The sequence below is a fragment of the Lepidochelys olivacea genome (genome assembly GCF_965140295.1).
Source record: "Lepidochelys olivacea isolate rLepOli2 genome assembly, chromosome: 16".
Classification (NCBI taxonomy): Eukaryota; Metazoa; Chordata; order Testudines; family Cheloniidae; genus Lepidochelys; species Lepidochelys olivacea.
The window spans coordinates 7,389,236-7,413,387 of record NC_140426.1 but is presented as its reverse complement, the minus strand read 5'-3'; the positions used below and the strand labels follow the sequence as shown (position 1 = coordinate 7,413,387).

General features: G+C 46.1%; 2 protein-coding genes across 2 annotated transcripts in view; one reads left to right on the top strand and one right to left on the bottom strand.

Annotated features, from left to right (window-relative positions):
- Positions 1-24,152, bottom strand: part of CIMIP2A (ciliary microtubule inner protein 2A) — a gene marked incomplete at its 3' end in the record, with an annotated part of 72,867 nt that overhangs the window by 11,818 nt on the left and 36,897 nt on the right. Inside the window, exon 5 of the mRNA XM_084650370.1 lies at positions 17,278-17,372. Within this exon, the coding sequence (XP_084506496.1) occupies positions 17,278-17,372 (95 nt within the window). The remainder of the gene's footprint in view (positions 1-17,277; positions 17,373-24,152) is intronic.
- LOC311532153 (uncharacterized protein) lies at positions 7,556-11,329 on the top strand. The gene is made up of 2 exons (XM_084650371.1): positions 7,556-10,084; positions 10,732-11,329. The coding sequence occupies exons 1-2, from the start codon at positions 9,562-9,564 to the stop codon at positions 11,118-11,120; spliced, it is 912 nt and encodes a 303-aa protein (XP_084506497.1). The 5' UTR covers positions 7,556-9,561; the 3' UTR covers positions 11,121-11,329.

Here is a 24,152-nt window from a genome sequence, read left to right as displayed (position 1 = left end):
CTAACACGGCTGCTACTCTGAAACAATATTCAGGTTACTCTCAGTCCCAATGGACTGGTCACTTATTTAAGGTCAATTGTACCCTAGATCTCACACGAAAGACAACACTTGTAGCCAATCCTATTGTAAACTTTCTAAGGATTTATTCACTAAGAAAAAAATGAGTTATTTACAAGGTATGAGCCTAAGGGGACCATCTGTGCCTCGATGGTATGGCCAATATAATAATCCAGGGATGCTGCTTGTTACTGGTTTGGTAAAATCTAATTATAGATAAGGCTAAGATTTTGTCATGGTTATTTTTAGTAAAAGTCAGACATGTACGGGCAATAAACAAAAATTCACAGAAGCCGTGACCTGTCCGTGACTTTTACTGCTGTGGCTTCATGGTTTCCCCCACCACCATGGTGGCTGGGAGCTGCATGGTTCTCTCCCCCATCCCCAGGAGGCTGTCCCTGGTTTCTGGAACCCTGAGGAGACTGTCGCCTGTCAATGGAACCCTCCACAGGTACCCTGAGGAGGCTGTCGCCTGTCAATGGAACCCTGCACGGGTACCCTGAGGAGGCTGTCGCCTGTCAATGGAACCCTCCACAGGTACCCTGAGGAGGCTGTCGCCTGTCAATGGAACCCTGCACGGGTACCCTGAGGAGGCTGTCGCCTGTTGCCGAAATCCTGCCAGGGCCCTGCTGGCTGCCAGCTCCTGTCCTGCAGCCCCGGAGACTGAAGCAGAAAATGTCACAGAGGTCACTGGAAGTCACGGCTTCTATGACCTGTGACATAAACGTAGCCTTAATTATAGAATACACCACCAGTTTGGGGTGTCTGCCCTGTTTTCAGACAGACTGTCCTGAGTTTGGCACTCTCAGTTGTGAACCACATATCAGACAGGGGTTACTATGAGAACTGAAATGTGGATGAGGAACTGGTTAAAGGGGAGACTACAATGGGTCATACTGAAAGATGAACTGTCAGGCTGGAGGGAGGTTAATAGTGGAGCTCCTCAGGGATTGGTCTTGGGACCGATCTTACGTAACATTTTCATTGATGAAAATTTTCATGCACCCCCACAAAAAGTGTGCTAGTACAACTTGCAGATGACACAAAGTTGGGATGTATTGCTAATATGGAGGATATCATACAAGAAGATCTGGATGACCTTAAAAACTGGAGCAATAGAAATGGGATGAAATTTAATAGTGCAAAGTGCAAGATCATGCACTTAGGGCCTAACAAGAAGAATTTTTGCCATAAGCTGGGGATATATCAGTTGGAAGTGACAGAGGAAAGGAACACCTGGGTGTATTGGTTGATCACAGACTGACTAAGAGCTGCTAATATGATGCAGCCGTGAAAAAGGCTAATGCAATCCTAGGATGTATCAGGCAAGATATTTCCGGTAGAGATAGGGAAGTATTATTGCCATTATACAAGGCCCTGGTGAGACCTCATCTGGGATACTATGTGCTATTCTAGTCTTCCATGTTTAAGAAAGATGAATTCAAACTGGAACAGGTGCAGAGAAGGGCTATTAGGATGATCAGAGAAATGGAAAACCTATTTTAGGAGAGGAGACTCCAGGAGTTTGGCTTGTTTAGCCAAACCAAATGAAAGCAGAAGGGATATATGATTGCATCAGAGGGATAAATACCAGAGAGGGAGAGTGTGGTGGGGCAGCTGCCCCACACAGGGAGAAGAAGGGGTTAAAAGCAGCACCAGGGAGTCTGCACAGAGCCCACTAAGCAGGAAAGGGCTTATTGAGCCCACCAATAGGGGGAAGGCTTGCTGGAGCAGCCAATCAGGGCTGGCGAGGGCCATATATAAAGGGCTGCTCAGCAGAGCAGAGCCTCTCCCTGGAAGGCAAGGGAGGAGGACTGGCTGCCTGAAGAAGCGCCATAGATAGAGCAGGGCTGGGCAGGGGCAGCAGAGTGCGAGGGTGAGCTGCTGGCTCACGACTGCCAGGCTGAGGCCTTGCTACAAGGGCTGAGAGGCTGCTAGGGCTACAGGGGAAGTGGCCCAGGGAAAATAGGCAGCGGGTTGGAGGAGGGCAGTAGGTGGCTGCTGGCTATAGGGTCACTGGGTCAGGACCCAGAGTAGTGGGCGGGCCTGGCACCCTCCCTTGCTAATGAGGAGAGTGGCCAATATCCAGTCTGCAGTTTGCCCCGAGGCAAGTGGTGGGACTAAGGTCTGCCAGTCCTCCAGAAGGGGGAGATACCAGAGTGGGGGCACAGCTGGAGGACCGTGCCCAGAAGAGGACACTGCATCCCGGGGAGCAACATGGGTTCAAAGAGTCGAGACAGCAGTGACGGCAAGCATGACACCAGTTGGTGAAGGAGCGCTGGAAGGGCTGAGAAGTTCTGGAGCAGCCTTCCAAGGAGAGCAGAGGGGGCAAAAAACCTAACTGGCTTCAAGACTGAGCTTGATAAATTTATGGAGGGAATGATATGATGAGACTGCCTAGAATGGCATGTAGCTGATCTGCGACTGCTAGTAGTAAATACCCCTAAAAGGCAGCGATGGGACACTCTGACCTACTACAGAGAATTCTTTCCCAGGTATCTGCCTGGTGGGTCTTGTTGACACGCTCAGGGTCCAACTGATCACCATATTTGTGGTTGGAAAGGAAGCTTCCCCGGGGTCAGATTGGCAGAGACCCCGGATTGACTTTTTTTTTTCTTTTTCCGCCTTGCTCAGTGGCACTGGACATGGGTCACTTGCAGGTTTAAACTAGTGTAAATGGTGGATTCTTTGTAACTTGAAATCTTTAAATCATGATTTGGGGACTTCAATGACTCAGCCAGAGGTTGGGGGTCTATTACAGGAGTGGGTGGGTGAGGTTCTGTGGCCCGTGATGTGCAGGAGGTCAGACTAGATGATCACAATGGTCCCTTCTGGTCTTTGAGTCTGCAAGTCAGATCATGACAGCCTTAACTTTGTCCAAAATCAAAAGGTTGTTTGTAGATGCTTCATACTTTCCAAATCCTTAGAATTCTCAGAATTCTTGTGCAAAGGAGAAACATGTAAAAGAATAAAAGGGTAATATTTTTTTTTGCAATTTTTCTTCATAACTGAAAGCTTCTGAAGTATCTGCTACAGAGAATTCTATGAAGAACTTTTCCCTCGTTCAAAATAGTGTCCCATTTTTTCAATAGAACTGAGACTGTAGGTTGCCCTTAAAGACAAATGTCCACTGTCTCTGTTCCTCAGCTCCTCAGGGGTCCCTTCTAACTTCCGATGACATCATTTCCCCAAAGAGCAGATGGGCTGTCACTCACTCTGGGAACCGTGGGAGATTGTCCTGTGTACACTGGATGAAGAGCCAAGTAGTCCCAGCCCAGAGAATTTCCAGATGGAACATATAGGCCAGCCCAGACCACACCTCCAGAGAGACTCGGTGGCTCATCTGACGAGGGCCCAAGCGCCTTCCATTGAGTTTCTCTAGTTTTTTCATACTGGACATTTGCTGGGCCACTTCACGGTCCTGTGTGCAGACTTCTACCAAACGCTGCATTATTACTACTGCATTTAGGTAAGATGCAGACTTTTTGGAAAAGAAGTTCTGCAGTCACTGGTTAAGTAGACTCCAGGCCCCGCCTCCTTCCATTGTGGCTTGTGAGTCGCCTGAGTGGTATATACGTCTGCAAGCACTCAGAGAAGAAAGGTTACTCATCTGAATTGTTGCTCTTTGAGATGTGGGTGCAGACTCCCTCCATTCTCTCTGCACTGGAGTCTCCAGTTTTGGCTTTTGGAGCAAAGCAACTGAGAGGCATCTGAGCAGCACTTCCCTTAAATAGCGATGTGAGTGGCTATGAGGGGCAAAAGGGAATGTGTATTGTGCCAATGTGTATTTGTAGGCAAAAATATCTGGCTTGGATGTACTGAGTTCATGCATACCTGAGCCAGTGCAATACACACCTGCACCCACATCTCCTAGAACAACCATTACAGTTAACATAAGTAAGACATCACCAGCAGTGACATCCCCAGAGGGAGTGGAGACTCTGGGGGGCTTGGTCAAGCCTGGAGCGAATTGCAAGAATGGATCTTGAGAGAGGGGGATCTGGGAATGGTCACAGGGCAGTCACAAGGTACCAGGAGACAGTCTTGGCTGTCCTTGCCTGAAGAGGTGGGCTAACAGAAGAAGGATTAGCAGGGCTCTGAAGAGACTGTATGTATCACTAACTAAAAACATTTCCCACATGATGAGCTTTGGTGGGGAGAAATTCCGGAGACAAGATGGGGGACTCCAAAACTATCCCAGTCACCCAGCAACAAGGTTTGGTGGTGAGAGATGACGTGACACACAGATGGGTCACAACACAATATCTTTGTAAATAAATGAGATGCTCAAGACAGACAGGTAAGAGGAACGGTTTCTGTACATAAAATTATTTCTTTAACACTTCCAGTTCCATGTTAGATTATATTTGTTCTTAGTACAATAAATAAGATACTTTTATTTTTATTAACTCTAAGACTAAGTTTGCTATGTACTACTAGGTTATCAGGTGTCAAAGTGATGCTACATAATAATTACCACATGCTAGAGTGTATCTCTGTGTTTCCCGGTCCTGTGGAGAAAAGACTTTAACTATGTCAAAATGAGACAAGGAGTGAATTCTGGATGATGGCAGCAAAGGTCCCAGATAGAGTCGCCAAGTTTATAGATGTCAGCTTTTCACCAAAGGTTGTCATACAGAGGTACAAATGTTATTACCATCTTGCATCAATAGATGCAATCCTCTTTTTCCCATGACCCACAAAGGAAGGGGATGAACTGGGGGATTCATAAATTCACAAATTCCAAAGCCAGATCAGATGACCATGAGTAGGCTCAGCAGAATTAGATTTTTATTGTCTTATAATTTCAAGGGATACGATCCATGGATTTTTTTTAAAGCATTTTTAATCAATTTCAATATTCAGTTACAGGAAATTTTGTGGGAGGTAGTCAGAAAATAATTATTTAATGACAGACTATGAGATTCAAAAAATTAAAGCTTTATAATCATTAAAACACAAATCAATGTTGCATGCCAAAATATACAAGGAAAATATCCTTAAATCAAACTCTAATAAGTTCTCAAGCAGCATTTTTCTTATTTTGCCTGTCTGTAAATTTCAACTGTTATCAAGGGAAATAATTTTTTCATTAGTTTGTGTGTGGTGAAATCAGTATTTACTGACATTTACCAATAAACCTGTAATGCTTCCGAGCCTACCCATGACCATCCAGCCTGACCCTCCACCACACACAGGCCACAGAACTTGTCCCGGAAACTGGATTAAAGTACAGCTTTCACTTTCAGAAAGAGATCCAATCTTGTCTTCAACTTTCCATGTACTGTAAGTACCACCTCTCCAGTACACTGTGCCAATGATTATTCAACCCCACGGCTAGGAAAGTGGGTCTATTTCAAGGTTGAAGTTGTCCCGCTTCAGCTTTCTTGTTATGCCTTTGTCAGCAAGGTTGAAAAGCCGCCACTATCTGCTCTCGTCCCTGAGTAGAGTGACTGAATCGCCACTCAACCTTCTCTTTGAGAAGCTGAATAGGTCAAGCTTCTTAAGCCTCACGTCATATGGCTTGTTCCCTAGCCCTGATAATTTTTGTGGCCCTCCTTTGAACTCTCTCCAGGATGCCCACTGTGACAGGTTGGATCACAGAAACCCCCTTGGGAACTGCCAACTGATGTGCTAAGACTACTTCTCCCCCTGCTTTCCCTGCCAGTTTGGGATTCCAGCACCCTGTCTTGCTGAGCCGGACACGCCAGTCTTCTCCAACACGGACCCAGTGGCTGAACCACGTGCCCCAAAGCTGCAGACTTAACTGAAAGCAACTTAGGAAGTGTTCCTGTCTTTAACACTCAGATGCCCAACTCCCAATGGGGTCCAAACCCCAAATAAATCTGCTTTACCCTGTATAAAGCTTATACAGGGTAAACTCATAAATTGTTCCCCCTCTATAACACTGATAGATATGCACAGCTGTTTCCCCCTCCCCCACTCCCCCAGGTATTAATACATACTCTCAGTTAATTAATAAGTAAAAAGCTATTTTATTAAATACAGAAAGTAGGATTTAAGTGGTTCCAAGTAGTAACAGACAGAACAAAGTGAATTACCAAGCAAAATAAAATAAAATATGCAAGTCTAAGTCTAGTACAGTAATAAAACTGAATACAGATAAAATCCTTACCCAGTAAGCTTCCTTTTACAGACTAGTCTCCTTCTAGTCTGGGTCCAGCAATCACTCACACCCCCTGTAGTTACTGTCCTTTGTTCCAGTTTCTTTCAGGTATCCTTGGGGGTGGAGAGGCTCCCTCTTTAGCCAGCTGAAGACAAAATGGAGGGGTCTCCCCGGGATTTAAATAGACTTACTCTTGTGGGTGGACACCCCTCCCTCCCCCGTGTAGAATCCCAGCTACATATGGCATTTTGGAGTCACATGGGCCAGTCACATGTCCCTGCATGACTCAGAACTACAGGTAGCAGCCGTGGTTCACATGCTACCTTGAACATCCTCAAGTAGACTTCTTATGTGGATTGGAACATTCCAAGACCCATTGTTCCTTAAGTGTTTCTTGACTGGGCATTTAACTTCGCAAATTCCTTTCGAAAGAAGCTGACCAAATGCCTTAGAAAGCTTACTTAGAAATCAAGCAAGTATACAGTCAATATTCATAACTTCAAGTACAAAAATGATACATGCATACAAATAGGAGGAATGTATTCAGTAGATCATAACCTTTACAGAGATATGTTACGTAGCATATGTGGCATAAAACATATTCCAGTTATGTCATATATACATTCATAAGCATATTTTCATAAAACCTTATGGGGGGGCACCCTCACACCCACATCCTTCTTGACATGCAGATTCCAGAACTGGATATGCCATTCCGTGTATAGGGACCCTGGGCGCCTAACTCAGGCTTTGTGAATCACCTGGGTTTTTCTGGGCACCTAAAAGTTAGATACTGTGAGGCTGTGCATCACAACACCTAACTCCAGGCTTCAGCTCTTCGGGGCAGGGCCCATTTTTTGGTTCTGTGGTTGTACAGGGCTGACTAAAATGGAGTCCTGGCCCACAGCTAGGGGTTCTGAGGTGCAAGGTAATACAAATTAGTAACTATAATACCACTGATTCACACAATCACATTGTCATATTTTCTGTTCCATTCTTTGCACATTCTAATGTTTTGTTTGATATTTTGAGCACTGATGCCCATGAGCAGAGGTCTTCATTGAGCTGTCCACAATGATGCCTAGATTTATCTAAGTGCTAATGTGTATAATACTAGTTTGTGACATGCTTTTAGATCTTTTCCTTCAGTATGAATTGTATATTAGCATTGCCTAATTTTCCACAGGCATAATGAATTTTTCTTTATTTCTCTTGGTTGGTTCCCAAGGTTCAGCTGGATTTCCATATTGAGGAGCCTATTGCTCTACCTTCTTTTTACCCAGAACTCAAGAAATATAAGCAATAAACTTTATTAATTTAAACCCAAAATCCTACTAGATGCTTTATTAAAAAAAAATACACCATCCTGGCCCTTAAAAATTTACAATATAAATTTACATGACACAAGGTAAAGGTGTCAAGCATTAGGGAAAGCCTGGGGCTTGGAAGGATGTGAGTTACAGCAATATGGTCATGCAATTAAGAAGTAAAAATTTTGAACATTGTTGACTTGCTTACTGTGGGCATCACAAGAAGAGGTGAATTTTAAATGAGGATAAGGCAATAGTTGCATGCATTAAAGTCGGAAGGGTGTTCCAGACACATAATATGTGGAAAGACTTGAGGATGCTTATGGGAAAAACAGATAAAGCTTATATTTGATGGAATGGAGGAGGAACCAGCGCAGGGTTTTAAAGAAGCGGGTGACATGACCAGACTGATAGCGATGAAGGTCATTTTTGCAGCTATGTTCTAGAGGGCCACAGGGGCGGGGGGTAATGTGAGTGATGAGGAGGCCAGGCAGGAAGAGATCACAATAATCAAGATGGTACAGTACATAATATGGGCATGAGTTAAGAGTTTTTGCTGTTGGGAATGAGAGAAAGGGTCATGTCTTGGACGAGGAGTGGAAGAACAAACAGCAAGGTTTGAACATGGATTAGATGGGAAGGGAAGAGTGAGATGAATGGGAGAGTTGATAGTGACCTGAAGGCTGCAAGCTGGAATGAAAACCAAGACGGTGGTATTACCAACAGTAACAGAGACAGGAGGAAGAGGAGTGTGTTTAGGAGAGAAAATCAGTGGATCTCTTTTACCCATGTAAAGTTGTAATTGTCTGAGAAATATCCAGGGCGAGATGTCAGAGATGCAAGCTGAAATGGGACTGGCTAGAGTGGGAGATGTTGTGAGGGGAGAGGTAGATTTGTGAGTCGTCATCATCATAGAGAGGATAGTGAAAGCCATGGGAATGGTTAAGGTCACCCAGGCAAAGGGTGTAGAGAGAAGTGCAGGGATCCAGCCCCGTGGGCCCCCTCCTCAGCACAGAGGCTGTAAGTGGGGAGAAGGAGGAACCAGCAAAAGAGATGTGAAAGAAGGAATCTGAGAAATAGGAAGGGAACCAAGAGAGACTGGTATCACTAACGTCAAGGGAAGAGAGGAGGAGGGAGTGATCAGCTGTGTCAAAGGTCAGTGTTGAGGGAAAGTGAGAAGGTGCTGGGGAAGGAGGGACAGACCTTATCAATCTTCTCTGTAGCTGGTCTGGAAATTTCCTTTGGAAAGATTGTCCAACAGAAAATGAACTTTTTGTAAAATCAAAATTTTCTGTGGGAAAATTTCAGTTTCACCCCAAAATTTCAATTTTCTGCTGGGGAAATTGAAAAGATGGCTCCCAGGAAGAACCTGACAAAAGCCTTCCTGGTGGGCAGCCAGGGAGCTGAGAAATTCCATTTCAGATTTCCCCAAATGGAATTTTTCAGAGTTTTCTGTGCCATGAAAAATGTTGAGTTTTTTTCTTTTAATTCCAAATTGAGACAGTTATTTTCTGAAATCTCAAATTGTCTGTGGGATGAAAATTCCACTTTCTGGTCAGCTCTTGTCTTCTCGAAGACATCAGAGAGATCCTGTGCAGAGAGGAAGGAAATATGGGGCATGGGGAAGATTTTATGAGGGAATCACCAGTGCTGAATAAGCAACAGAGTTTCAAGGTTTGAGTCTTAGTCCTGGTCTACACTAGGAGTTGAAGTCAAATTTAGCAGCGTTAAATCAATTTAACCCTGCACCCGTCCACATGACGAAGCCCTTTTTTTCGACTTAAAGGGCTCTTAAAATCCATTCATTTACTCCACCCTTGACAAGGGGATTAGCGCTAAAATCGGCCTTGCCGGGTCGAATTTGGGGTAGTGTGGACGCAATTCGACAGTACTGACCTCTGGTAGCTATCCCAGAGTGCTCCATTGTGACCGCTCTGGACAGCGCTCTCAGCTCAGATGCACTGGCCAGGTAGACAAAAAAAGGCCCACAAACTTTTGAATCTCATTTCCTGTTTGGCCACTGTGGCAAGCTGCAGGTGAGTGCAGAGCTCATCAGCAGAGGTGACCATGGAGTCCCAGAATCACAAAAGAGCTCCAGCATGGACTGAATGGGAGGTACGGGATCTGATCGCTGTATCGGGAGAGGAATCCGTGCTATCAGAACTCCGTTCCAGTTTTCGAAATGCCAAAACATTTGTCAAAATCTCCCAGGGCATGAAGGACAGAGGCCATAACAGGGACCCGAAGCAATGCCGCGTGAAACTTAAGGAACTGAGGCAAGCCTACCAGAAAACCAGAGAGGCAAACGGCTGCTCCGGATTAGAGCCCAAAACATGCCGCTTCTATGATGAGCTGCATGCCATTTTAGGGGGTTCAGCCACCACTACCCCAACCGTGGGCTTTGACTCTGTCAACACGGAAGCAGGTTTTGGGGACGAGGAGGAGATTGTAGATAGCTCACAGCAAGCAAGCAGAGAAACCAGTTTTCCCGACAGCCAGGAACTGTTTCTCACCCTGGACCTGGAGCCAGTACCCCCCGAACCCACCCAAGGCTGCCTCCCGGACCTGCCAGGTGGAGAAGGGACCTCTGGTGAGTGTACCTTTTTAAATAGTATACATGGTTTAAAAGCAAACATTTTTAATGATTAATTTGCCCTGGCATTCGCTGCCAGTACAGCTATTGGAAAGTCTGTTAACGTGTCTAGGGATGGAGCGGAAATCCTCCAGAGACATCTCCATAAAGCTCTCCTGGATGAACTCCCAAAGCCTTTGCAAAAGGTTTCTGGGGAGGGCAGCCTTATTCCATCCACCATGGTAGGACACATTACCACGCCAGGCCAGTAGCACGTAGTCGGGAATCATTGCATAACAAAGCATTGCAGCGTATGTTTGCTGGCATTCAAACAACATCCATTCTTTATCTCTCTGTGTTAGCCTCAGGAGAGTGATATCATTATGATCACCTGGTTGAAATAGGATGCTTTTCTTAAAGGGACATTCAGAGGTGCCCGTTCCTGCTGGGCTGTTTGCCTGTGGCTAAACAGAAATGTTCCCCGCTGTTAGCCACAGGGAGGGGTGGGTTAGCCACGCGGTGGGGGGAGGCAAAATGCGACCTTGGAATGAAAGCATGTGCTATGAATGTAATGTTAACAGCAAGGTTTACCGTGAAAGAATGTACCCATTGTTCTATAAAATGTGTCTTTTTAAATACCACTGTCCCTTTTTTTTCTCCACCAGCTGCATGTGTTTCAAGGATCACAGGATCTTCTCCTTCCCAGAGGCTAGCAAAGATTAGAAGGCCAAAAAAACACACTTGTGATGAAATGTTCTCTGACCTCATGCTGTCCTCCCACACTGACAGAGCACAGACAAATGAGTGGAGGCAGACAATGTCAGAGTGCAGGAAAGCACAAAATGAATGCGAGGAGAGGTGGCGGGCTGAAGAGAGGGCTGAAGATGATAGATGGCAGCAGCGTGATGAGAGGAGACAGGATGCAATGCTGAGGCTGCTGGAGGATCAAACTAACATGCTCCAGCGTATGGCTGAACTGCAGGAAAGGCAGCAGGAACACAGACTGCCGCTACAGCCCCTGTGTAACCAACGCCCTCCTCCCCAAGTTCCATAGCCTCCTCACCCAGACCCCCAAGAACGCGGTGGGGGGGGACCTCCGGTCACCCAGCCACTCCACCCCAGAGGGCTGCCCAAGCAACAGAAGGCTGGCATTCAATAAGTTTAAAGTTTTAAAGTGCTGTATAGCCTTGTCCTTCCCTCCTCCACCATCCCACCCGGTGCTTCCCTCCTCCACCACCCCTCCTGGGCTGTCTTGGTAGTTATCCCCCTATTTGTGTGATGAATTAATAAAGAATGCATGAATGTGAAGCAATAATGACTTTATTGCCTCTGCAAGCGGTGATCGAAGGTGGTTAGCTTACAGGGAAAAAGTGAACCAAGGGGAGAGGGGGTTTCATTAAGGAGAAACAAACAGAACTTTCACACCGTAGCCTGGCCAGTTATGAAACTGGTTTTCAAAGCTTCTCTGATGTGCACCGTGCCCTCCTATGCTCTTCTACACAGCCCTGGTGTCTGGCTGTGTGTAACCAGCAGCCAGGCAATTTGCCTAACCTCCCACCCCGCCATAAACGTCTCCCCCTTACTCTCACAGATATTGTGGAGTGCACAACAAGCAGCAATAACAATGGGAATATTGGTTTCGCTGAGGTCTAAGCAAGTCAGTAAACTGCGCCAGCACGCTTTTACACGTCCAAATGCACATTCTGCCACCATTCTGCACTTGCTCAGCCTGTAGTTGAACAGCTCCTGACTACTGTCCAGGCTGCCTGTGTACGGCTTCATGAGCCATAGCATTAAGGGGTAGGCTGGGTCCCCAAGGATAACTGTAGACATTTCAACATCCCCAATGGTTATATTCTGGTCTGGGAAGAAAGTCCTTTCCTGCAGCTTTTGAAACAGACCAGAGTTCCTGAAGATGCGAGCATCATGTACCTTTCCCGGCCATCCCACGTTGATGTTGGTGAAACGTCCCTTATGATCCACCAGTGCTTGCAGCACTATTGAAAAGTACCCCTTGCGTTTTATGTACTCCCCGGCTTAGTATTCCGGTGCCAAGATAGGGATATGCGTTCCGTCTATGGCCCCACCACAGTTAGGGAATCCCATTGCAGCAAAGCCATCCACTGTGACCTACACATTTCCCAGGGTCACTACCCTTGATAGCAGCAGATCTTTGATTGCGTTGGCTACTTGCATCACAGCAGCCCCCACAGTAGATTTGCCCACTCCAAATTGATTCCTGACTGACTGGTTGCTGTCTGGCGTTGCAAGCTTCCACAGGGCTATCGCCACTCGCTTCTCAACTGTGAGGGCTGCTCTCATCTTGGTATTCTGGCGCTTCAGGGCAGGGGAAAGCAAGTCACAAAGTTCCATGAAAGTGCCCTTATGCATGTGAAAGTTTTGCAGCCACTGGGAATCATCCCAGACCTGCAACACTATGCGGTCCCACCAGTCTGTGCTTGTTTCCCGGGCCCAGGAATCAAGGTTCCACGGCATGAACCTGTCCCATTAGCACCACGATGCCCACATTGCCAGGGCCCGTGCTTTGAGAGAAGTCTGTGTCCATGTCCTCATCACTCTCGTCACCGCGCTGACGTCACCTATTTGCCCGGTTTCGCTTTGGCAGGTTCTGGTGTTGCATATACTGCTGGATAATGCAAGTGGTGTTTAATGTGCTCCTAATTGCCAAAGTGATCTGAGCGAGCTCCATGCTTGCCATGGTGCGGCATCTGCACGGAAAAAAGGAGCGGAATGATTGTCTGCCGTTGCTCTGATGGAGGGAGGGGCGACTGATGACATGACTTACAGGGTTGTCTTACAGGGAATTAAAATTAACAAAGGGGGTGGTTTTACATCAAGGAGAAACAAAAACAACTGTCACACAGAATGGTCCCCTCAAGGATTGAGCTCAAAATCCTGGGTTTAGCAGGCCAGTGCTCAACCCTCTGAGCTATCCCTCCCCTTGGTAGTCCAGGTAGGACTGAATCTCCATTAAGCTTTTCAAGGTGCCCCTGACAGACCTCACCGAAACGATTGTCGGCCGTTGATTTCATGGAGGGAGGGAAGGGGGAGCAAACGAACACAAAACAGATCTGGTCTATTTCTTGTTTTGATGCACTCCATCTATCTTTTACATCTTTGGCTGGCAGCAGACGGTGCAGTAGGACTGCTAGCCACCCTCATCTCCTGGCTGCTCACCAGAAGACAGTGCAATACAATGGCCGGCAGGACTAAAGAGAATGACCTGGTTGAGTCACTCCTATTTCAGTCCCTGCACCCATGTCTGCCCAGGCACTCCTGACCGACCTTATTGAGGCAGCCAAGAGCACCTGGGACATGATGATGATGGTTATCAGGCCTATTGCACCGTTTGCTGCCACAAGGCAATGAGCTGCTGCTGTGTAGCAATGCAGTCCCACGTCTGCCAGCACCAAGAGACGTACGGTGACAGTGAGCTGAGCGGGCTCCATGCTTGCCGTGGTATGGCGTCTGCACAGGTAACCCAGGAATAAAGACACAAAATGATTGTCTGTCATTGCTTTCACAGAGGGAGGGCCTGATGACGTGTACCCAGAACCACCCGTGACAATGTTTTTGCCCCATTAGGCATTGGGCTCTCAACCCAGAATTCCAGTGGGCGGCGGAGACTGCGGGAACTGTGGGATAGCTACCCACAGTGCAACGCTCCGGAAGTCAATGCTAGCTTCGGTACTGTGGAAGCACTCCGCCGAGCTAATGCACTTAGAGCATTTTGTGTGGTGACGCACACAATCGACTATATAAAAATGATTTCTAAAAACCCGACTTCTATAAATTCGACCTAATTTCGTAGTGTAGACATACCCTTAGTGAGGAAGATGCAATCCTGTTTGTCAAGGAAGAAGGCAGAACTGAAGGAAGACAGGATAGAGTTATCTGTGCGGGGTCTGATTTTCTACAGAGGTACCATGCTGGAAACAAGGGGATGTGGATGCTGGATGGGCACCAAAGTTAAGAGTTAGTGGATGGACTATGGGAGAGAGGGGCAGAGGAGTTATGGGTGGAGAGAAGGCATCAACAACAGTCAGTACAGATGGGGGAAACATGGGAAGGAGAAAGGCGCTGCAGAGAACATGGACTGGAGGTTACAGCAGGGGCAGGCAACCTATGGCACGCGTGCCGAAGACAGCACGCAAGCTGATTGTCAGGGGCACTCACACTGCCCGGGTCCTGGCCACCGGTCCGGGGGGCTCTGCATTTTAATTTAATTTTAAATGAAGCTTCTTAAACATTTTAAAAACCTTATTTACTTTACATACAACAATAGTTTAGTTATATATTATAGACTTATAGAAAGAGACCTTCTAAAAACGTTAAAATGTATCACCGGCATGCGAACCCTTCAATTAGAGTGAATGAATGAAGACTCGGCACACCGCTGCTGAAAGGCTGCCGACCCCTGGGTTACAGAATAGGAAGCTAAGAATTATCTGACTGAATCAGACCAGAGCTGCTTCTCATCCAGCCTCCTATCACTGACATGAGCTGGGTCAGATGCTACTGTGAAAAACTCTGCTTCAGCAAGAGAAACGGAAGGTAGAAGGGATAGAAATAGGATCATTACACGAAGACTGCTAGGTACTTTAGCCAGGAGAAGTGGTTAGATTTCTACTGATGGGCCTGACACTTGGGGAGATTGGGCTGAAACCATACAGCAGTTTGCCCCAAGATCATATGAGGTTAAAACAGAAAGAGGGCTGTACCTGAGCCAAAACCACAAAACCTGCCAGAGGGTCCAGTGATTCCTTGACATAATGCCTTGCCAGGAGAAGACTATGCCTGTGAATCTACCTGCTTACAGACTGTTGGCTTGCCTGTGATCTAACTTGCCCTCCTAGAAATGGAACAGCTTACTGAGAACTCCAGTCCAGGGCTGCAAACCCCCCAGCACAGAGCCATTGAGCTCACTAGGTAATGACATGTCAGACACACCAATGCCACTGCAAGAACAATTCAGTCTCAAGGTCCTTCAGCTTTCTGGCCTGTTCGACTCCCAGAAAAACACAGAGTGGCCGAACAATTTCAAAAATGCAAAGACACTGAAACCGGTCGATTTTCTGGAGGGTTAGTTGTGTTGAAGTAAGTGATCAAACAGAAAAGTTTAAAATGAATTGTTTTGTGAAAGGAGCCGTGTACGTGGAGCAGCATCTATTGTTACGTAAGTGTGCGGGTTTGCCTGATGAATTCAAGGTCACCCTTCACACCCCAATGCAGGCTCATGAAAAGAGAGCTGCCTGGTGTGTGCTTGTTAGCTGGATGTAAAGTTTAAATAAAGAACACAAGACAAGCTCTCCTTGTGTTAACGTGGAGAACAACATCTGCTTTATGGCTTGAAGCAGAAGGGTTCGTATTCCTTCCAAAACGCTTGGGATTTTTAAAATCTTTGTTACTGTAATTCTGGATGATCTCATTAACTATAGAAATGTCCAATTTGCTTCTGAATCCTACTAAACCATTGGCCTTGATATCTTGTGCCTAAGTTCCACAAGCCACTTGTTTGCTCTTTTGACTGCTGCTGCGTGCTGCGCAGAGGTTTTCACTGAATTGTCTACAGTGATGCACTTGGACATCACTGGGGGGGAGGGGGATAAAATGGGATTTAACACAGAAGGCAGAACATTACAGGGTGCTGCTAGGCACTACTGTAATAATAAGAAGAATTGATATGGAGTGATGTTCATTGGAGAGGATGGAACATCATGAGGTATAGCGAGAGGGCAAATTTCACAGGGAGCTCGTGTAGGGAGATGGCAGTGCACCATGAAATGCTATATGGGAGTATAAATGGCAGTACTGCTAACCTCAAACCTTAAAAATTATGAGTTGGGCCTCCCAAAATCAAGAGATTTTTTGGGCAAAAAAGTTATTTGAATTTTCCTTCCAGTTCTGAACACATAGAGGGCATTTGGGTCAAATTCTCAAGGTTTTTCTCTGCAGCTATGAAAGCTAGAGACTTACTTTTTGTTTTGAATGAAAGCTGAGATGATTACATAATCACCTGACTCCAGGTGCTAGTGACTTAATAAAATCACAAAACTGACAACAATGAAATGGTCCCTTTTTAATGATGAAGAGTAAATTGTTAAATGGCAACCAGAAATCTCTCTTCAATCTCTGGGTAACGTAAGAAAATTATAAGAGTGCAAGTAGAGGGATCAGAGTAGCAGCTGTGTTAGTCTGTATCCGCAAAAAGAAAAGGATTACTTGTGGCACCTTAGAGACTAACAAATTTATTTGAGCATAAGCTTGAGCTGTAGCTCATAAAAGCTTATGCTCAAATAAATTTGTTAGTCTCTAAGGTGCCACAAGTACTTCTTTTCTTCAAGTAGAGGGATAAACCCCAAGGTTAAGGCTTTACAGAGTTCTTCAATCAAAACTCCCATGAATTCAAGGAAGGTCTACATTCAAAACGCTCCAGATTGGAAGGCTTCTCCCACCAGAGTAGGGACTCCACCCCAGAGAGGCAGTAGCTAGTTGGCAGGAGAAGCCCTCCCATCGACATAGTGCTGTTTATACCATGGGCTAGGTCAGTATAACTGCATCACTTGGGGGGGTGGATTTTTTACACTCCTGAGCAACATAGTTATACGAACCTACTTTCCTAGGGTAGACCTAGCCTAAGTGAGTGCTTCGGGCATTGTTACAGAGCCTGGGTCTTATAAGAAGTTGCTGAAGTTGCTCAGTGAAGAAAAGGAGATGATCTAGCAGTATCTTAGTGACATGCTACCTATTATCAGGTATTTATGGTATACATCTTAGCAGCCATATAGCATCATTGTAATACTGTGTTGTAGCTGTGTCAGTCCTAGGAATTAAAGAGACAAGGTGGGTGATGTAAATATCTTTTATTGGACCAAGTTCTCTTGGTCAGAGACACAAGTTTTCTATCCCACCAACAGAAGTTGGTCCATTAAAAATTATCCTACTCACCTTGTCTCTCTAATACAGTCACTTTGCTTAGTTGATAAATCAGAAATGAAATGGCTTTTCAGTTCATTCTAATCGGTTATGGCAAATGACGTTCCTTCAGCCTATTACCTAGGAGAGCTTTATGCTGAATATAGAAGAGCCCACATCCAGCTCCTGTTACAGTCAAAGGAAAGGTTCTCGATGAAGGATGGGGTCAAGGCCTAAATCAATTTGCTGAAAAAATGCATGTTGCTATAATTTACCTGATTTCTGTCAAATTCATTCATGGCGTCTTTAACTCCCTGGAGGTAGTTAACACCCATAATCCAAGTGAAGCGCGGTATGAATCCAGTGTAGCCTTTGGGTGAAGATAAGAGAGCATATTTATTGCTTGAGAACACATCAGTACACAGTGTATGGGGCTCAGCAATATAAAAGCGGATGCATTTGGGAGAATTAGATACATATATTAAAAGTCCTATTTTAGGCAAATTCAGATTTTTTTAAACCTTCTCTAAATTAAATTTTAAAATTAGATATTTCACACCCAGTGGTCATTTTGAAACATGGCTTTTTTCACTATCCCAGGGAAAATCCTGTGAGCTAGATGACGCTCTTTGTCTATATATGACCTCCATATAATGGGAACAGAAATACTGTTTCTTCATAACCAATAGCCCTGCGAATGGTATGTCATAGTGGAATACGTAGCCAAGTATAAGAAACACGAAGTCCATCTTTCATTTCTCATGTTCCTTTTCCCTTCCAGCAACTCCTCACTGAGGATCAGAGAAGAAAGCAGCTAGAAAGGTGAAAAAGAAGCAAAACAAGGAAAGAATTAAAGAAAAAAGAGGATCCAGAATTTCCTCCTCCCACAGACAGAGGCTTCCTTTGGAGGCAAGGTAATTCTGCTTCCTAAACCTTCAGCTATTGGAGCCAGGGATGTACCTCATCCACTCAAGACCTATAAGACTGTACTTTCTTTTCTGCCCCCCAACCAGAAGGGATTAAGAGGGATAACTTTCTGGTGCAGTAGCCCCACGTGGCCTTGTAAAGTAGGCACCAACCCTCTGGCTCAGACTTTCCAAGTGCCATACATCATCATAGGTCTGTAACATCTCAGGGAGGGAGCAGAGAAGGAAATAACTTTTTGTGTGCACTTTGCAACCCTTTTTATGAAGAAAGGCCTCATACCCCTGCCTGAGGGGAAGCAACTATCATTCACATGTTTCATGGATTAGGCAACAGAGTCACTCCAGTCACAGCTGAAAATAGAACCCCCGTCAGAAAGACCTAAGCCTCATCCTTGTTGCCATACTGTCTCTCAGAAGGAACGTGCCAAACTGCATGCTTGTCTATGCTGTGTCTAACTGCATGACCAGTCTCTTCCTAGACCCAGGAAAAAACCCAGGAATCATGATGTGCAACATTGTACTGCTGTCTTATGAATCACTGTAGATCCCCTTGCCTGAGCATGTGTTATCCTCCCTTTGTGGCATGGTCCACATTGAGGATAGCAAGATAGCACTGATGCTGTTTACTCCTATAGCTGAAGTGACAATGCTCTGTGATGTGAATCTGAATGTGATGGTTTAATCCCTGCTAATGTTGGTGGAATGTATACAGATATGAGCCCATCTTAAATTATCCTGAGGACTTGGAATGATTGTACTTCATTAAATGGTTTTATTTCCCAGAACACTATATTTAGAATTGAATTTGTTTGTGTTAATATTTGATTTATTGTTCCATTTGATGCAGGTAATCTGAAGAATAGAAACTCTCACTTTAAGAACATGAACATTACAGAATATGCTTGAAAGAGATTTTGCCTGTAGGGTCACTGAGGGGTAGACCTCATAAAACTTGATTTAATAAACTAAAATTTCCAGAAAGCAAGCATTGTTCTCAAGGTGTAACATTAGCACTTATTAGAGGCCTGGATTCATCAGGGCACTGCTATTCATAGACTTTAAGGCCAGAGGGACCATCGTGATTGTCTAGTCTGACCTCCTGCACGTTGCAGGCCACAGAACCTTGCCCACCAACTCCTATAATAGACCATAATCTCGGGCTGATTTACTGGAGTCCTCAAATCATGATTTAAAGACTTCAAATTACAGAGAATCCACCGTTTTCACTAGTTTAAATCTACAAGTGCCCCATGCTGCAAAGAAAGGCAAAACCCCCCACAGGCTCTGCCAATCTGACCCAGAGGGAAATTTCTTCCTGACCCTAAATATGGTGATCAGTTAGACTGAGCAGGTAGGCAAGATCCAGCAGCCACACACTTAGGAAAAAGAAAAGGAGGACTTGTGGCACCTTAGAGACTAACAAATTTATTTGAGCATAAGCTTTCGTGAGCTACAGCTCACTTCATCGGATGCATCTGATGAAGTGAGCTGTAGGTCACGAAAGCTTTTGCTCAGATAAATTTGTTAGTCTCTAAGGTGCCACAAGTCCTCCTTTTCTTTTTGCGAATACAGACTAACACGGCTGCTACTCTAACACTTAGGAAAGAATTCTTTATAATAACTCAGAGCCCTCCCCATCTAGTGTCCCATCATCAGCTTTTAGAGATATTTGCTACTAGCAGTCGCAGATCAGCTACCTGCCATTGTAGGCAGTCTCATCATACCATACTGTCAACAAAGTGACAGTATTCTTGTCAGCAAGTTAAAGAAGTATGGGCTGGATGGATGCAGTACAAGGTGGGTAGAAAGTTGGCCAGATTGTCGGGCTCAACGGGTAGTGATCAATGGCTCCATGTCTAGTTGGCAGCCGGTATCTAGCGGAGTGCCCCTAGGGTCGGTCCTGGGGCCGGTTTTGTTCAATATCTTCATTAATGATCTGGAGGATGGTGTGGATTGCACTCTCAGCAAGTTTGCGGATGACACTAAACTGGGAGGAGTGGTAGATACACTGGAGGATAGGGATAGGATACAGAGGGACCTAGACAGATTGGAGGATTGGGCCAAAAGAAATCTGATGAGGTTTAACAAGGACAAGTGCAGAGTCCTGCACTTAGGACGGAAGAATCCCAAGCACTGCTACAGATTAGGGACCAAATGGCTAGGCAGCAGTTCTGAGGAGAAGGACCTAGGGGTGACAGTGGATGAGAAGCTGGATATGAGTCAACAGTGTGCCCTTGTTGCCAAGAAGGCCAATGGCATTTTGGGATGTATAAGTAGGGGCATTGCCAGCAGATCGAGGGACGTGATCGTTCCCCTCTATTCGACATTGGTGAGGCCTCATCTGGAGTACTGTGTCCAGTTTTGGGCCCCACACTACAAGAAGGATGTGGAAAAATTGGAAAAGGTCCAGCGAAGGGCAACAAAAATGATTAGGGGTCTGGAACACATGACTTATGAGGAGAGGCTGAGGGAACTGGGATTGTTTAGTCTATGGAAGAGAAGAATGAGGGGGGATTTGATAGCTGCTTTTAACTACCTGAAAGGTGGATCCAAAGAGGATGGATCTAGACTGTTCTCAGTGATAGCAGATGACAGGACAAGGAGTAATGGTCTCAAGTTGCAGTGGGGGAGATTTAGGTTGGATATTAGGAAAAACTTTTTCACTAGGAGGGTGGTGAAACACTGGAATACGTTACCAAGGGAGGTGGTGGAATCTCCTTCCTTAGAAGTTTTTAAGGTCAGGCTTGACAAAGCCCTGGCTGGGATGATTTAGTTGGGGATTGGTCCTGCTCTGGGCAGGGGGTTGGACTAGATGACCTCCAGAGGTCCCCTCCAACTCTGATATTCTATGATTCTATGATCCCCTCCATAAACATGTCTTAAAGCCAGTTAGGTTTTTTGCCCCCATTACTCCCCTTGAGAAGTTGTTCCAGAACTTCACTGCTTGGATGGTTAGAAACCTTTATCTAATTTCAAGCCTGAACTTATCGATGGCCAGTTTATATCCAAAAGCAAAAGTGGATGGGAATCTGGGAGGCAGTGACCATGAGTTGGTTGAGTTCAGGATCCTGACGCAGGGAACAAAGGTAAGCAGCAGGATACGGACCCTGGACTTCAGGAAAGTAGACTTCGACTCCCTCAGGGAACGGATGGCCAGGATCCCCTGGGGGACTAACTTGAAGGGGAAAGGAGTCCAGGAGAGCTGGCTGTATTTCAAGGAATCCCTGTTGAGGTTACAGGGACAAACCATCCCGATGAGTCGAAAGAATAGTAAATATGGCAGGCAACCAACTTGGCTTAATGGTGAAATCCTAGCGGATCTTAAACATAAAAAAGAAGCTTACAAGAAGTGGAAGGTTGGACATATGACCAGGGAAGAGTATAAAAATATTGCTCGGGCATGTAGGAATGTTATCAGGAGGGCCAAATCGCACCTGGAGCTGCAGCTAGCCAGAGATGTCAAGAGTAACAAGAAGGGTTTCTTCAGGTATGTTGGCAACAAGAAGAAAGCCAAGGAATGTGTGGGCCCCTTACTGAATGAGGGAGGCAACCTAGTGACAGAGGATGTGGAAAAAGCTAATGTACTCAATGCTTTTTTTGCCTCTGTTTTCACTAACAAGGTCAGCTCCCAGACTGCTGCGCTTGGCATCACAAAATGCGGAAGAGATGGCCAGCCCTCTGTGGAGATAGAGGCGGTTAGGGACTATTTAGAAAAGCTGGACGTGCACAAGTCCATGGGGCCGGACGAGTTGCATCCGAGAGTGCTGAAGGAATTGGCGGCTGTGATTGCAGAGCCACTGGCCATTATCTTTGAAAACTCGTGGCGAACCGGGGAAGTCCCGGATGACTGGAAAAAGGCTAATGTAGTGCCAATCTTTAAAAAAGGGAAGAAGGAAGATCCTGGGAACTACAGGCCAGTCAGCCTCACCTCAGTCCCTGGAAAAATCATGGAGCAGGTCCTCAAAGAATCAATCCTGAAGCACTTGCATGAGAGGAAAGTGATCAGGAACAGCCAGCATGGATTCACCAAGGGAAGGTCATGCCTGACTAATCTAATCGCCTTTTATGATGAGATTACTGGTTCTGTGGATGAAGGGAAAGCAGTGGATGTATTGTTTCTTGACTTTAGCAAAGCTTTTGACACGGTCTCCCATAGTATTCTTGTCAGCAAGTTAAGGAAGTATGGGCTGGATGAATGCACTATAAGGTGGGTAGAAAGCTGGCTAAATTGTCGGGCTCAACGGGTAGTGATCAATGGCTCCATGTCTAGTTGGCAGCCGGTATCAAGTGGAGTGCCCCAAGGGTCGGTCCTGGGGCCGGTTTTATTCAATATCTTCATAAATGATCTGGAGGATGGTGTGGATTGCACTCTCAGCAAATTTGCGGATGATACTAAACTGGGAGGAGTGGTAGATACACTGGAGGGGAGGGATAGGATACAGAAGGACCTAGACCAATTGGAAGATTGGGCCAAAAGGAATCTGATGAGGTTCAATAAGGATAAGTGCAGGGTCCTGCACTTAGGACGGAAGAACCCAATGCACAGCTACAGACTAGGGACCGAATGGCTAGGCAGCAGTTCTGCAGAAAAGGACCTAGGGGTGACAGTGGACGAGAAGCTGGATATGAGTCAGCAGTGTGCCCTTGTTGCCAAGAAGGCCAATGGCATTTTGGGATGTATAAGTAGGGGCATAGCGAGCAGATCGAGGGACGTGATCGTTCCCCTCTATTCGACATTGGTGAGGCCTCATCTGGAGTACTGTGTCCAGTTTTGGGCCCCACACTTCAAGAAGGATGTGGATAAATTGGAGAGAGTCCAGCGAAGGGCAACAAAAATGATTAGGGGACTGGAACACATGAGTTATGAGGAGAGGCTGAGGGAGCTGGGATTGTTTAGCCTGCAGAAGAGAAGAATGAGGGGGGATTTGATAGCTGCTTTCAACTACCTGAAAGGGGGTTCCAAAGAGGATGGCTCTAGACTGTTTTCAATGGTAGCAGATGACAGAACGAGGAGTAATGGTCTAAAGTTGCAGTGGGGGAGGTTTAGATTGGATATTAGGAAAAACTTTTTCACTAAGAGGGTGGTGAAACACTGGAATGCGTTACCTAGGGAGGTGGTAGAATCTCCTTCCTTAGAGGTTTTTAAGGTCAGGCTTGACAAAGCCCTGGCTGGGATGATTTAACTGGGAATTGGTCCTGCTTTGAGCAGGGGGTTGGACTAGATGACCTTCTGGGGTCCCTTCCAACCCTGATATTCTATGATTCTATGATTCTATGATTTGTTCTTGTGTCAGCATTGGTCCTTAACTTAAATAATTCTTCCCCCTCCCTGATATTTATCCTGATGTATTTATAGAGAGCAATCATATCTCCCCTCAGCCTTCTTTTGGTTAGAAGTCGCCTCTCAAAACGTAGAGGTAGTGGGGCGGTCACCCCACTCTGGCTCAGAAAGGGTTAAAAGCCAGCCCTTGGAGAGGGCTGGGGCTGAGAGCCAATCAGGAAAAGGCTGGGAGGCAGCAAATCAGGGCCAGGCTGGACCCTATAAAAGGGCTGCAGGGCCAGAAGGCAGTCAGTCTCTTTCCAGCCTTGGAGAGAGGTGGACCTGGCTGCCTGAAAGAGCAAAGGGTACCCTGGACAGTGTAGTGCTGGGGAAGGGCAGGAGGAGCTGGGGGAGCTCCAGCCTGGTAAGCCCCCAAGCAGAAAGCCTGGCTGTCAGGGCCGAAAGAGGTATTAGGGCTGTGGGGAGGCAGCCAGGGAAGGAAGAGTCAACAAGTCCAATCCCCTAGCTGATGATGAGTGGCCACTTCAGTTTGCCCTTGGGGAAGGGGCTAGGTGAAGACTGGCAGTGGGTCACTGAGGTGAGGTGGGCGTAGGAGATTAGGGTTCCCCGGAAAAGGGAGGACCCTGAGTGTGGGGGTACTGCTGCGGGGCAGTACCCAGGAAAAGGGGCACCGTGGAGGGAGGGACACAGGGCCTGAAGTACAGTGGTGGAGACTGACTAGGAAGTAGGTACCGGTAGGGAGACACTGGCCAGCAGGAGGTGCTCTGGGGCTGGGATGAGCTAATTCCTGAGGTAACCAGCAGGAGGTGTCACGGTGGTGAGTGCATGCCATGTTACAGTAGGTTTTCCATTCCTTGGATCATCCTAGTAGCCCTTCTCTGCACTGCTCCAGTTTGAATTCATATTTATTAAACATGGGGGACCAGAATTGCACACACTATTC

Excerpts from the sequence above, each read along its gene's own strand:
- LOC311532153 (XM_084650371.1), top strand. The coding sequence starts at position 9,562 with ATGGAGTCCCAGAATCACAAAAGAGCTCCAGCATGGACTGAATGGGAG. Across the intron at positions 10,085-10,731 it reads AGGTGGAGAAGGGACCTCTG|CTGCATGTGTTTCAAGGATC; the intron begins GTGAGTGTACCT and ends TTTCTCCACCAG.